This window comes from Lepus europaeus, chromosome 4 (genome assembly GCF_033115175.1).
Source record: "Lepus europaeus isolate LE1 chromosome 4, mLepTim1.pri, whole genome shotgun sequence".
NCBI lineage: Eukaryota > Metazoa > Chordata > Mammalia > Lagomorpha > Leporidae > Lepus > Lepus europaeus.
In genome coordinates this window covers 40019933-40032190 of record NC_084830.1, presented here as the reverse complement: position 1 = coordinate 40032190, position 12258 = coordinate 40019933, and the positions used below count along the sequence as shown (strand labels likewise).

General features: G+C 45.6%; 1 protein-coding gene and 1 long non-coding RNA gene across 3 annotated transcripts in view; one reads left to right on the top strand and one right to left on the bottom strand.

The window, feature by feature from the left end:
* The window catches only part of BAALC (BAALC binder of MAP3K1 and KLF4), a 78010-nt gene extending 65813 nt beyond the window's left edge, over nucleotides 1-12197 (top strand). The window contains exon 3 of the mRNA XM_062189482.1: nucleotides 9883-12197. Within this exon, the coding sequence (XP_062045466.1) occupies nucleotides 9883-9993 (111 nt within the window). The 3' untranslated portion in view covers nucleotides 9994-12197. The remainder of the gene's footprint in view (nucleotides 1-9882) is intronic.
* The window catches only part of LOC133758315 (uncharacterized), a 79243-nt gene continuing 69873 nt past the window's right edge, over nucleotides 2889-12258 (bottom strand). For both annotated transcript variants that reach the window (XR_009865783.1, XR_009865782.1), the window contains 2 exons: nucleotides 3353-3479; nucleotides 2889-3236 (listed from right to left, as the gene is read on the bottom strand). This is a non-coding gene — a long non-coding RNA (uncharacterized LOC133758315). The remainder of the gene's footprint in view (nucleotides 3237-3352; nucleotides 3480-12258) is intronic.

The window sequence follows — 12258 nt, the reverse complement described above, 5'->3', positions numbered from 1 at the left end:
CCTTTTGGTCTTCTTTTGTACCCCCAAGATGACCTGTTGATGGTCCCCCAAATTATAATTTTTTAAACTTAGTTTTTGACTTGATGGTGTGAAAACAATATACATTCAATAGAAACAACTTCCAATTTTGGACTTTGGTCTTTGCTCAGGCCAGTGATATGTGGTAGGCTCCTCTCTTGTGACTTCGGACAGTGGCAACAGCTCCCAGGCAGCCCCAGGATCAGAGGGGGAATCTCGGGTGTTCATAGGTCGGGTGCATTAAATGCAGTTTTGACTTGCAGTGTTTTCAGTTTACAGTGGGTTATCAGAGCATAACGCCGTGTATTCGCATTTTACAGCATTCTTCTTGCGCATCACCAGGCTGCCAGGCTGATGGTTCTTTGTTGTGGTTGTTTTTAAACCCCTTTCCTGGGGCTGGCACTGTGGCTCAGTAGGTTAATCCTCTGCCTGTGGTGCTGGCCTCTCAAACGGTGCCGGTTCGAGTCCTGGCTGCTCCTCTTCTAATCCAACTCTCTGCTATGGCCTGGGAAAGCAGTGGAAAATGGCCCAGATGCTTGGGCCTCTGTGCCCACATAGGAGACCCAGAAGAAACTCCTGGCTCCTGGCTTTAGATCCGTTCAGCTCCAACCGTTGCGGCCATTTGGGGAGTGAACCAGAGGATGGAAGACCTCTCTCTCTCTCTCTCTCTCTCTTTCACTGTCTATAACTCTTATCTTTCAAATAAGTAAATAAAATATTTTTAAAAAAACTTCCCTTCTCCAGAAGACCCTTTTTTATCCTCATCTACAAGGCTACCACCGTTTTCCCATTCAGATTTACAAAACACGTTTGTGTGTTAAGGCAGTCCTTGTTAGACCTGGAAAAAGTCCTGCTCCGTTCCTGTAACCACTCTTAAGAGTCATTCATCCAGTGTTCACCGAGGGCTGTCTGAGCGCCAGGCACTGTGCTGCTGCCAGCAATCCAGGAGTGACAACAGCAGGCATGACTTCTGCTCTGGAGCAACAGCCGGTTTTCATGGGGTGAGGGTGTGCAGTCAGACAGTATGGAACAAATAAACAGAGCAAGTATAGACTTAGAATGCTGCTCTGAAGGAGGCGGAAGATCCGTGCACAGGGGAACAACTGCTCCGTGTAACACAGATGCCACACCCTAGTTCACGTCTCTTTCTGAAAGGTGGCGGGGGCGACTCAACGTGGCTAAGGACCGTGAGCAATCGCATCCCACGTTCTGAGTCCTTCTTCCCCAGCTCAAACTAACCCCGTCTCATTTTTTCCAGTTCCTCCCGGCCCCTGCCTTCAGCCTTGTGTTAACAGGGGCTAACAGGCAAAAATGAGTTTTCAACTCAGAACAGTCCGGTCGGCTTTCCCTGTGGCACCGCGATTTCCTCGGTCATTGGCACCTTTTTGAGCCTGCGATGTCAGCCACGTCCTTTGCTGCGTCTCCAGCTCCCACAAACAGCACGAGAGACTGCTTTGCAGCCGCTTGTCCTCCCGTGTTCAGGAGCTCTGGGCTGCCCCCAGTTACTTACTGTGTAGCCTCATGTACCATGTTAGTTACCCTCCACCCCTCGCCCCCAAACCATTTCCTGAAGCGTTCGCTGCAGAAGAAGTGTGTGTGTGGTTAGAGCTCTGTGTAGACAAGGCTCTGAGTGTGCAGCTGGCCTCCCAATGAGCCCTCCTGTCTTAGAAGCTGCCTGTTTTCCAGTGGTTTTATTGTTCTTGGCCAAGCAAGCAGCCCATGCCGAAGGAGTTCGCGGATGCCTGGACTGATCGCAGCTGAGGAGCGTCTCTCTTCTGCCCCTCTCCCTACCCCCAGTGTCTGGCCAATAATCCTCTGTAAGGCTTGGCCCTGTCTAAGAAGACACAGTGAAACCCTATAGAAAATCTATCAGGAAAGAAGGGTAGACTCCCCAGAATTTCTCCTGAACAACAGGAATGGGAGATGTATCAGAGAAAATTTTGGAAAGTAAATGTGAATCTCTGCTGGAAAAATTAAAATAAGACAATAAAAGGATGGAGAGGACTGAAGTAACCATTTCAGAACACCAAGGAGAGAGGAGGGTGTTAGGGCACTTTGGGGCACTCGTTAGCTCACGTCTGAGACAACGGAAGGGATTAACACTATGGGGATGTGTACCTGTATGCATCAGTGGCCGCCTTGTGTAGAGATTTGCAAGACTCACTGTTCATCCGACGGTCTGCAGTAAAACCAGGTCAATCCTAAGGCTCTCGGGACAGAGATCCAAACATATTTCTTCACATTCTTCCCTTGACCCCCAAGCCTACATCAGGGTTTTGCACCAGGCAGGTACTCAGTAACTACGTGCTGATTGAATGAGACAGCCTCGTAATTCACTCAGATTAGAAAAGTTTCCCATGGGTTCTACCCCACCCATCCCCACTCCAGCCTGTCACTGATGACTACTCTGTAGGAGTCTAGCTGCTCTCCTAAAGCAGGTTCTGCTGCCTTCCCTGTGTTTGATCTTCTATCTGAGGTTCAAGTTGAAAAGCAACAACTCCTTTTGGCACTTGCTGAAAACCCCTAGGCTGAGTTTGTCTAAGCGAGAGCTGAGCGCAGGCTGTGGTCTGCACAGGATTCACTCCAGGCTTGGGGAATTCATGATAGTTTTACCTGAAGGATGATCTGATCCCTGCCTTCTGAGACTCCAGCTGGCCCTTGGTGGAGCTGCTGAGATCAAAATTCCCTCACTGATCTTGTGTTAATGCTGTAAAAATTCATGAAGCAGCACCAAATAAATTAATGGAATTTGGGAACCATTAGACATCTGTTATTGCCTATCTCCTTTCCATGGGACAGTACTGAAAAGAAGCTGGATGTCTTGAGTTGCAGCTGACAAAACTATGGTCTTTTTTTTTTTTTTTAAGATTTATTTATTTGAAAGTCAGAGTTACACAGAGAGAGGAAAGGAAGAGAGAGAGAGAGAGAGAGAGGTCTTCCATCTGATGATTCACTGCCCAACTGGCTGCAACGGCTGGAACTGTGCTGATCCAAAGCCAGGAGCCAGGAGCCAGGAGCTTCTTCCAGGTCTCCCACGTGGGTGCAGGGGCCCAAGGACTTGGGCCATCTTCTACTGCTTTCCCAGGCCACAGCAGAGAGCTGGATCAGAAGTGGAGCAGCTGGGACTAGAACTGGCGCCCATATGGGATGCTGGCACTTCAGGCCAGGGCATTAACCCACTGTGCCACAGCACCGGCCCCAAAACTATGGTCTTTAATCTTTTGGGAAGGAAGAAATTAACATTTTAGAGTACCTACTCCATGCCAGCCACACTATCTATGACACCATTTTTAGCTCTCACAACTCTAAAAGGTTAAGTAGTATCCTTCCTCACCTGGGAAAGTAGAGGCTCAGAAAGTAGGCATTTGGCCAGCATGGCCAAGGAAGTAGTGCTTTGGCTGTGTTGGAATTCAAACCCAGGTCTGTGTGTCTCCAGATCTCACAGTCATCCTTCCTGTTACCTAAAACATAATGATGGAGAATGGAGTTGTGAGAGACTGGATGTGAGACTTGAGGCCACCATCTTCAGTTTGACTCAGCACCTATATTGACATTGGCCTTGGGCAAATTGCATTAGCCTGAGTGACTTCAGCTGCCCCAATGGGAAAGTGAACATAGTAACATTCCCACCTGTCTCTCAGGGGTGGTGCAAGGAACAATTGATTATGCACATAATTGAAATTCCAAAAGAAAGTTCTAGAACATGTAGGCAGGGCAATACAAACAGATTGTTTCCAAGAATCTTCTCTGCCCTTCTTTCTTTATGAAGATTTACCTTCACACATGTCCTTTGTGAAGGTACTAACTGGGTGTCTGTTATGTGATAGGCACTAAGATTCTGGGAATACTGTCATGAACAAAACAGACTTTCCCTATCTTTTTGAAGTTTATAGTCTGAGGAGAAAGTAGAAAATAAACAAGAAACCAAATAAATAATTTAAACTTTGGTTAAAGGCCAGAAAGAAGGAACAGTACAGGGAGAGAGAAAAACAGTGAGTAACAGCACCCCAAGTTTGTATGTGCTTAGAAAGTTCCTGCAGTGCTGTATAGGAAATTATTAGCCATGGCATCTCTGGGGAAAGTCCTAGAGGCCAGGGCAAGGAATCAAGCAATGCTTTTCAATTTCCCCATCTCCACTGGTTTGTTTGTTTGTTTGTTTGTTTATTTTTATCATGATTGTTGCTTTTACTGTTTTGAAATACTAACTGTGCAGAAAAATTGGCATCTGAGATTCATAATTTAGTAATCCTTGCTTTCCTTTGTTGTCTGTGAAAAGGTTTGTATAATACCATGTTGAATACAGGTATATTTATAGAGTTCAGGCAATGCCAAGAACATTTCTTATTTCTATTTGGGGGGAAAGTAAGCAAATTTAGCTGCAGTCTTGATTCCAAGTCTCCTGGGAGCAGCCAAGCTGTCCCCACCTCCGCAGGGAATGAACTTGATCCTTGGCTTCTGAGCCCCAAGGGAAACAAGTCCATCTGGTTGGAGATTGCCAAGAAGTTATCGCAGCCAATCTGGTTATCCTTGAGAGATGGCAGCCAATAAATTACTTTTAATTAAAGAGGCACTATCAAGAAGACTAAAATCTATGATTCACAGGGTACTAAACCTGCAGAAGTTAAAATGAGGCAAGGGAAGAATAGAACAGCTGTACAACTAGGTGAGAACCAGGAGGTGGCCCATTAACAAGAGTCAGCGGTGATAAAACTCACAAAACAAGAATATCAGCAATGGAGGAGGGGCTGAATTAGCAGCAGACATCTACAAAGAGGAGGGGCTGGAGAGCCTTCTGTCATCATGGCACTGGGAACCACAGTTGGGTTTTTTGTTTGTTTTTAAGCCATAGGGATATGCAATAGGGATACGTTTTCTTTTCCAGTCATTAATAACAGGGGTGTGATGTTAAAGGAAAAGCTCTGGTTAGCTGAAAACCCTATCAAAGGGAGGAAACGTCTAGGTAGAACAAAGGGTTTGGAGAGACAAAATGGTGCCATTGCTCCTTGGGTCTAAAGAGCTGTTTTCTTGGAGACAGGCAAAGCAACTCGACTTCTCAGAGAGCTTACTTCTTACTTCTGGAGAAGATCCCTAGCACCGTAGTTGTCTTTCTTATCTTCTTTCGTCCTCTCATTTGAGTGTGGAGCATTTCCGAGTTTGGCCGAACCTGCAGCCTCTACCGGCCTCCTGCATGTCCTCGCAGCTGTGCGAAGGACAGGCCCTTTATAGCTCGTGTCTCAGACTCGGCAGTTTCTCTTTCCTAAAACACTTCCCAGAAAATGTGTTGTCATTCTCCTTGCTTAATTTGCTGAACGTGATACAGTGCAAGAATTTGGAACTAAAATGCTTTATGGCTTGGAAGCTTTTGTGCCCATTACTGGTATAGAGGAGTCTAGCGTGCCCTTTAGGTGAAAGCACGCCCTTTAGATTTCTGCTATTTCTGTGGTTCTGTTGTTGTGTTGCTGCTGTTTAGAGGTTGTAGCAATCTTTCAGTTAAAGGAGGTTTCTGATTTGGAATGTTTGACTGCTACCACCATTTTGCAAATGAAATTAGCGTTAATGCCTGTAACAGGGCTGAGTAACCTCCCTGGTTGGTTGGGGACCAAGGAGGTTTCAGGGTGTGGGACTTTTTGTTTGAAAATGGCTTAGGCTGTGGTAAACAGGGAGATGTTAACCAGCTTATTAATGTTAAGCAACATACTTAATTCTCTCAAAGAACTTAGGAAGCAGCATTATTTCCCCCCCCTTTTTTTTTTTTTTTTTTTTGACAGGCAGAGTTAGATAGTGAGAGAGAGAGAGAGACAGAGAGAAAGGTCTTCCTTCGTTGGTTCACCCCCCAAAATGGCCACTATGGCTGCTGCACTGCGCTGATCTGAAGCCAGGAGCCAGGTGCTTCCTCCTGGTCTTCCATGCGGGTGCAGGGCCCAAGTGCTTGGGCCATCCTCCACTGCCTTCCTGGGCCACAGCAGAGAGCTGGACTGGAAGAGGAGCAACCGGGACAGAATCTGACATCCCAACCAGGACTAGAACCCAGGGTGCTGGTGCCGCAGGCGGAGGATTAGCCAAGTGAGCTGCGGTGCTGGCCTCCCATTTTTCAAGTAAGGGAATTGAAACTGAGAGAGAAAGCAGTAAGTGTTATTATAGCCAATGGTGGCAAAGCCTTGTAGTACATCCAGGTCTCTCTGGTCCCAGAGTTTGTGCTCTGAACATTTCCTTTGTACAGGCTTGTGATAGACAAATTGAAGGACTTGCCCCCTTTGGAGTAGGCATTTAGCCTAGTGGTTAGGATGCCTGTATCCCATATCAGAGTACCTGGGTTCATTTCTTGCCTTGGGCTCTTGAAATGCAGATCCCAGGAGTCAGTGGGTTCTTAACACCCACATGAGGGACATGGATTGAGTTTTCATCTCCTGGCTTTACCTGGGCCCAGCCTCAGCTGCTTTGAGTACTTGGGGAGTGAACCCCGACTCTCCCTCTCTCTCTCTTTCTCCCTCAAATAAGTAAATGAAATAAAAAAGAAATTGCCCCACTGTAAGTAAAGTTACAATCACTTATTTTGAGGCTGTTCCAAGGATGACTTTTTTATAGTCTTTGACTCTTTATGTAGGTTTGGAAATTAAGAATTACCCAACTACTAAACTTTTGCTTAGATTTTCAAGCATGGAAATGCAGACAAGAACAGAGAGCAAAGCACTTTCCATGGATAGCCTTCAATAACCTTTTGTGAAATCTTGCCAATAATCTCTTCCAAAGAAAAACACTTTTGGAGTTCAGAAAGTTTACATTTCCATTCTGTAAGCTCTCTCACTTCCCACCAGTTTGAAAGGAATGCTGCTGTCAACTTGGCTCATTTCAAATACTGCCTCTATGTCTCTATTCCATGTCCCAGTTTCCACAGAGTTTGTGTAACAATACCTGAATGGGAGGTCAGACAGAATTGGCTTCAGCATCACCACACATTTCTTTTTGCCTTCTTTTTCTTCACAATGCTGTGTGTGTGTGTGTGTGTGATCAGCAGGCAGGATGAAGCCCAGAGTGGAGTGAGAAGATGAAGGAAGTAGTCCTGGGAAGAATGCTTTAATGGATTTTACAGGAGGAGCTGCAGATGAATACCTACAGCTATCTAGTTTGAAGGTTGTTTGGTGACTTTGAGTTCTCTGCCTTGGGGAAAAAAATAAGCCCATACAAGTTCCTGCTAGCTCTGGTGCTGGTTCAGGCTCTGAAAACCCAACTGTACAACTAAACCCTAAACACTACTGACTATTGGCTCATAGAGTAAGAGTATGTGGACAAACGCCGGGTGCTTGTTCATGCATTTAGTCAAACAAAGTTAAATGTAGAGCCTCCTATCTCTCAGAACTGTGCTGGGCAGTGGGAAAATAAAAGGAAACAACGAAATCCTACGTCATGAAATCAATGGATACGGCTAATCACATAGTAGTGACATTGTCCTTAAACTTCTCTCAAATCCACCAGAAATATTACTTCACATCAGGTTTCCTAGAAGCAGGGCCTGAGATGATGTTTCTTGTGCAAGTAGTGGATTGACCCCTGCACAGTAGTGGGGGAACCAGGGCAAGGCAGATGATCAAGCTAAGAAATACCTAAGGTCACCAGACAAGTGTAGTTCAGCCTCAGCTTGACTTCACAGAGGGCTGTGGAGCAAGAATGGCATCATAGATTTCAGCTCTATGAGGCAAAAGGGCCAACCTTTTGTATCTCCAAAAAGCAAGCATTGGCTATGAGCCTTCTCTAGGAATTAGAGTACAACCTCTTCGGCATTTTGGGGGACAGTGGTTCCAATCAGATGAGGCCAATTCTCAGAAGGGTGCTGCTGCAAATAGTCAGAAGGCAACACTCCCAGCAGCTGGGGTACAGATGCATAGCCATGTAAAGGCAAAATGGAGAATGGCCATTGCCAGCAGTGGCTACAGTACTCAGCATTGAAGTGAAATGTTAGAAACCTACATATCACCTGTTGATAAATGTAACCAGTGAGGCAAGACTCTACCATTTCTTTGGATGTGTTACGGATAACACAGTTGGCTTGTGTTCAGGGCCATGTTGTATGAAAAGCATGCATCTGTCAGCACTGGACTCACACCCAGCACGATGAGATGCTCATACCCTGTGAGACTCCCACAGGCTCTGAGACTATGTTCTCCAGGAAGCAGATCTGGAGATGTCACTACACAGAATATTATTAGGAAGTGTCCTTGAGGTCCACACACGTGGAAGGGAGAGAAGGAGGCAGGGGTGGGCAGAGGGAGAAGTTGATCCACAATGTGGGATGGTAATGGCCTCTGCCGACTGCACCCCAGGGACAGTTTTGGAACCAAATGGCTCACTAGGGCAGGGCTTGCTTTGGGCCCAAATGGCCAGGCCTTTATACTCCTCCATTTACCCCGATATTGGGCCTCCTCCAGGCACAACCTTGAGTGAGGGAATTCTCTGCAGGTGAGGCCACCCCTGAAAGGACTACAGGAAACTGTGTTCCCTGTAAATGGGTGACAGGTCTTTCCTGGAGTGAAAAATGGGTGGCACATAGCTGTTCCCATCTGCTGGTGGAGACAACTTGAGGCTCCTCTCATGCTCATTCCAAGCATTCAATTGTTGAGAGGACTGGGTGCAACAGCCCCAGTCCCAACAGGTTGAAGTTGTTTTCTCTTTGGGAGTAAGGGATGGGGCACTGGGCACATTTTATTGAAGCACCCACATTTAGTTTGGAACTTCATATTAATTCTGGACCTTTGTCATTGGTTTTTCTTTACTTTGAACTTGTACTTAAATTTTTAATTTATTTTACTTATTGAAAAGACAGAGAGAGAGAGAGAGAGAGAGAGAGAGAGAGAGAAGGGATGGGGGGATCCAAATGCCCACAACACCTAGGACTTGGCTAGTCTAAAACTGGAAACTGGTAACTCAAGCCAGGTCTCCTGTGTGCATGTCAAAGGCCCGAGTACTTGAGCCAAGCCTGCTGCCTTCCAGTGTGAGCATTAGCAGGAAGCTAGAGTGGAGCCAGAACTCAAACCCAGTCACTCTGATGTAGGAACCAGGTACTCCAAGCAATGTCTTTTTTTTTTTTTTTTTTTTTAAGGGAAAGAGTTTATTGGGGGAAACTTGACAGACCGGAGGGAAGGAGCAAAGAAGGAAAAGAGGGAGAAGGAGAGCATAAGAGAGAGAGAGACAGAGAAGTCAGGAGACGGAGAGGGAGAGAGAGAGACACACATGTGTTCAGGAACAGGTCCTTTTAAAACTTTGCCGGGGGGCAGGCAGGGAAGTAGGAACATCGAATCCCATTAGGATGAGGGTGGGGCTGACACCGCCACCTGCCAAGCAATGTCTTAACTAATGTGCCAAACTTCTACCCAGTGTACTTTTAAAGATTGTTTTTTCTTATATTTACTTAGTGACAAACATTGTGCTAAGTGTCTTATATTCATTACCTTATTTAATGTTTATAACAACCTTTATCAGGTAGATGATAACGTGTTCCCCACTTTACAGATGAGAAAACTAAAGGTTAGAGAGGCTAGAAAAAACTTGCTGATTGAGAAATCACATGCCCAGTCTTTGAACCAAAGTCTCCCTGACTCCTTACCCACTCTACTGAAGCCCACTGTGAAAGTCCTCACATTACCCTTTGATAGACCTTCGCTAATTCGACCTTCAATACTGAGCGTGTCTTACGCCAGGCTCTGCTAGTTGGTACTGGAGATCCAACCAGGAAACCTCTGGCTGTGCTGCCGTGCTGTGGGTCACCCTTCCAGCTGCCTGTGTGTGTAACAATCTCAAGAGATAAATGCAAGTGCAAGAGCCTTGGATGTTTCCAATTAACTCAATTTGCTATTTTAAACTTTTTAACAGGCTAAGCGAGACGCTAAGAGAATGTCTACAAAAGAAGTCACCATCAACGTTACAGACAGCATCCGACAGGTGGACAGAAGTAGAAGAATCACAAAGAACTGCGTCAACTAGCCAAGTGTCCAAACATGAGGGCAGGTGGACTTCTTCGGTGACCTTCATGATATTGATTCCTGTCGAGGAAACTTGAAAACGTGGGGACCACTTACTGACCAGGAAGGCTGCTGAGTGCCTTGTGAGACCGTCTTAGCCCACCGCAAATGCCTGCCTGAGCTGTTGGGGCCTCTGAGCCTCTTGTTTAGCACGTGAATGCATTAACAGTCCTCACCTTTGTGAACAACCTGCAAATGTGCCGTTCAGTTTGCCTCTTTGCATCTCCTGTAGTAGGGAGTAGGGGTACAGTGGTGAGCTGGAGCCACAGGTCAGTTTGTGAAAGAGGAAAATAAGAGTGGATTTCCTGGGTGAAAGAGTTGCACATCAGTGCCAAGCTCTCCTGAGCACAGTAGTGTGGGTTTCAGGCAAGCTTACCCTTTCATTCTTTATTTTTAAACATCACCATCACAAAGCGTACTGTGTTCACCTAAAAGCTGGCTTTCATCCAACTGTAAACCCAGATCGATGTGAAATCAGGAAACAGGAAAAGTCCCGGTTATTCTCATTTCCTTAGCTCACAATCAGACCAGATCCTGTTTCACACACTAACTCCAGCAGGCAAGGCCCATGGTGTGTCCTTGGGAAGTCTGTGTGATGCTGTCACACCTGTTCCTCACCTGCCTCCAAACCATAGGATCAGTTTGTGGCATCATGTCATATAAGGTGGCCATGCATCCAACCTGGGACACCACTCAGGGCTCAGACAGACATTGTGTGTTTCATAGCTTTCTGGTTCCCTTTGCTTGTCTAGTAGTTTTCTCTCTCCAGTTGAGTCCCTCACAACTGTTAATTGAAAACTAGACATTGCTCACAGGAGAGAGATAGTCTAGGGACCTGTGGCAGCACATGGAGCTTCCTCTGTCCACAGCCCCAGAACTGGGTCATTTTGGCATCTGTAAAGGAACTACTTTAGAAAGACAGTACCTGGTGGACATGTATTCACATTGATATTAGACTAATGTGCACTGTGTTACAGATCAGGTAGGTGACACAGTAAAATGATGTTCTGATAGAAAAAGTTTTTCTAGCATTTCCTTAAACATGTTCAGCTGGAAGTATTTTCTTCCAAAGTAACATAGCATGATTTTTAAAGAACTGTTAACAAGTCTGGGATTGGGAAAAGTAGGACTAAAGTTGTACCAAACTATACCAATAAACTCCATGTTTAGCAGAAATAGGCAGCTTGATGGTATGTGTTTATGTAACATAGTCCTGCGAACTGACCTAAGAGGTTAAAATTCAGTTACTCAATCCCGCACCTACTAACTCTGGTATTCCTCAAACACCCTCCCTTCCTCCCTTCCTCCCTTTCTTCCTTCCTTCCTCCTGCTGATAGATTTTATACTTATTCATTAAACATTAAATGCCCACTTTATGCCAGTTACTGTGCAGGATGTTGAGAGATGTGGGGTCTGGCCTCTTGCGACCTTATATCCAGAATCTACCAGTAGGCCTAACAAGTAGGACTGACTTAGCGACACTATGGTGTAGTGTGTGTTGTGAATTACTCTGCAATGGAGTCTTGCTTTTATAGTAGGGTAGATGTGTGTCCTAAATGACAGATCTGGGTGTTATCATCATTGTACAAGCCTTTACCATACACAAAACTACAAGTTTTCCTAAGCCGCTATCATTTTGATTCCTTGAGAAAGGGCTTTTAAGGACTTCACATTCTGGAAAAAAAATTAACTTTTAATATTTTAAAGCAAAACCTGTGACTCATATGTCCCTAGTGGCATTACTCAGCAGGAGTCCCCAACTCTGAAGGTTGGCAATGATCCTGCAAGTTCAAGGGCTTGTTCTCCCAGGGCATGTGTGTTTTGCTTTGTGTAAGGCATTCTTTCACCAGTCGCTGTGCTGTGAGCCATGGGCTAAGCCTAGTTTCTCTTTACACTCTGTTTTTGCCTCAGTTCACTGCTGCAGGTTATTTGGAATTCAGCAGCCTGAAGGCGGCTCTGTTTATCCAGAAACACTTTTTCACCTCTAGAGGGGAAGGGAATGAAGGACATGTGATCTGGCCCTCCCCAGAACCACCTGAGACAGTGACCAGAAGCTAAATCATGTTACTGGAAATTCATCTGGCAGCTTCTCCGTGTGTATATGAGACAGGCATTGATTCTTGCTATCCCGTTGGGAAAACACTTTCCACTGCAAAGTTTGTGTCAATAAAGTTGTTAATTTCAAACATATGGGTGGTTACAGAGAATCTTTACTGGAACCTTACAT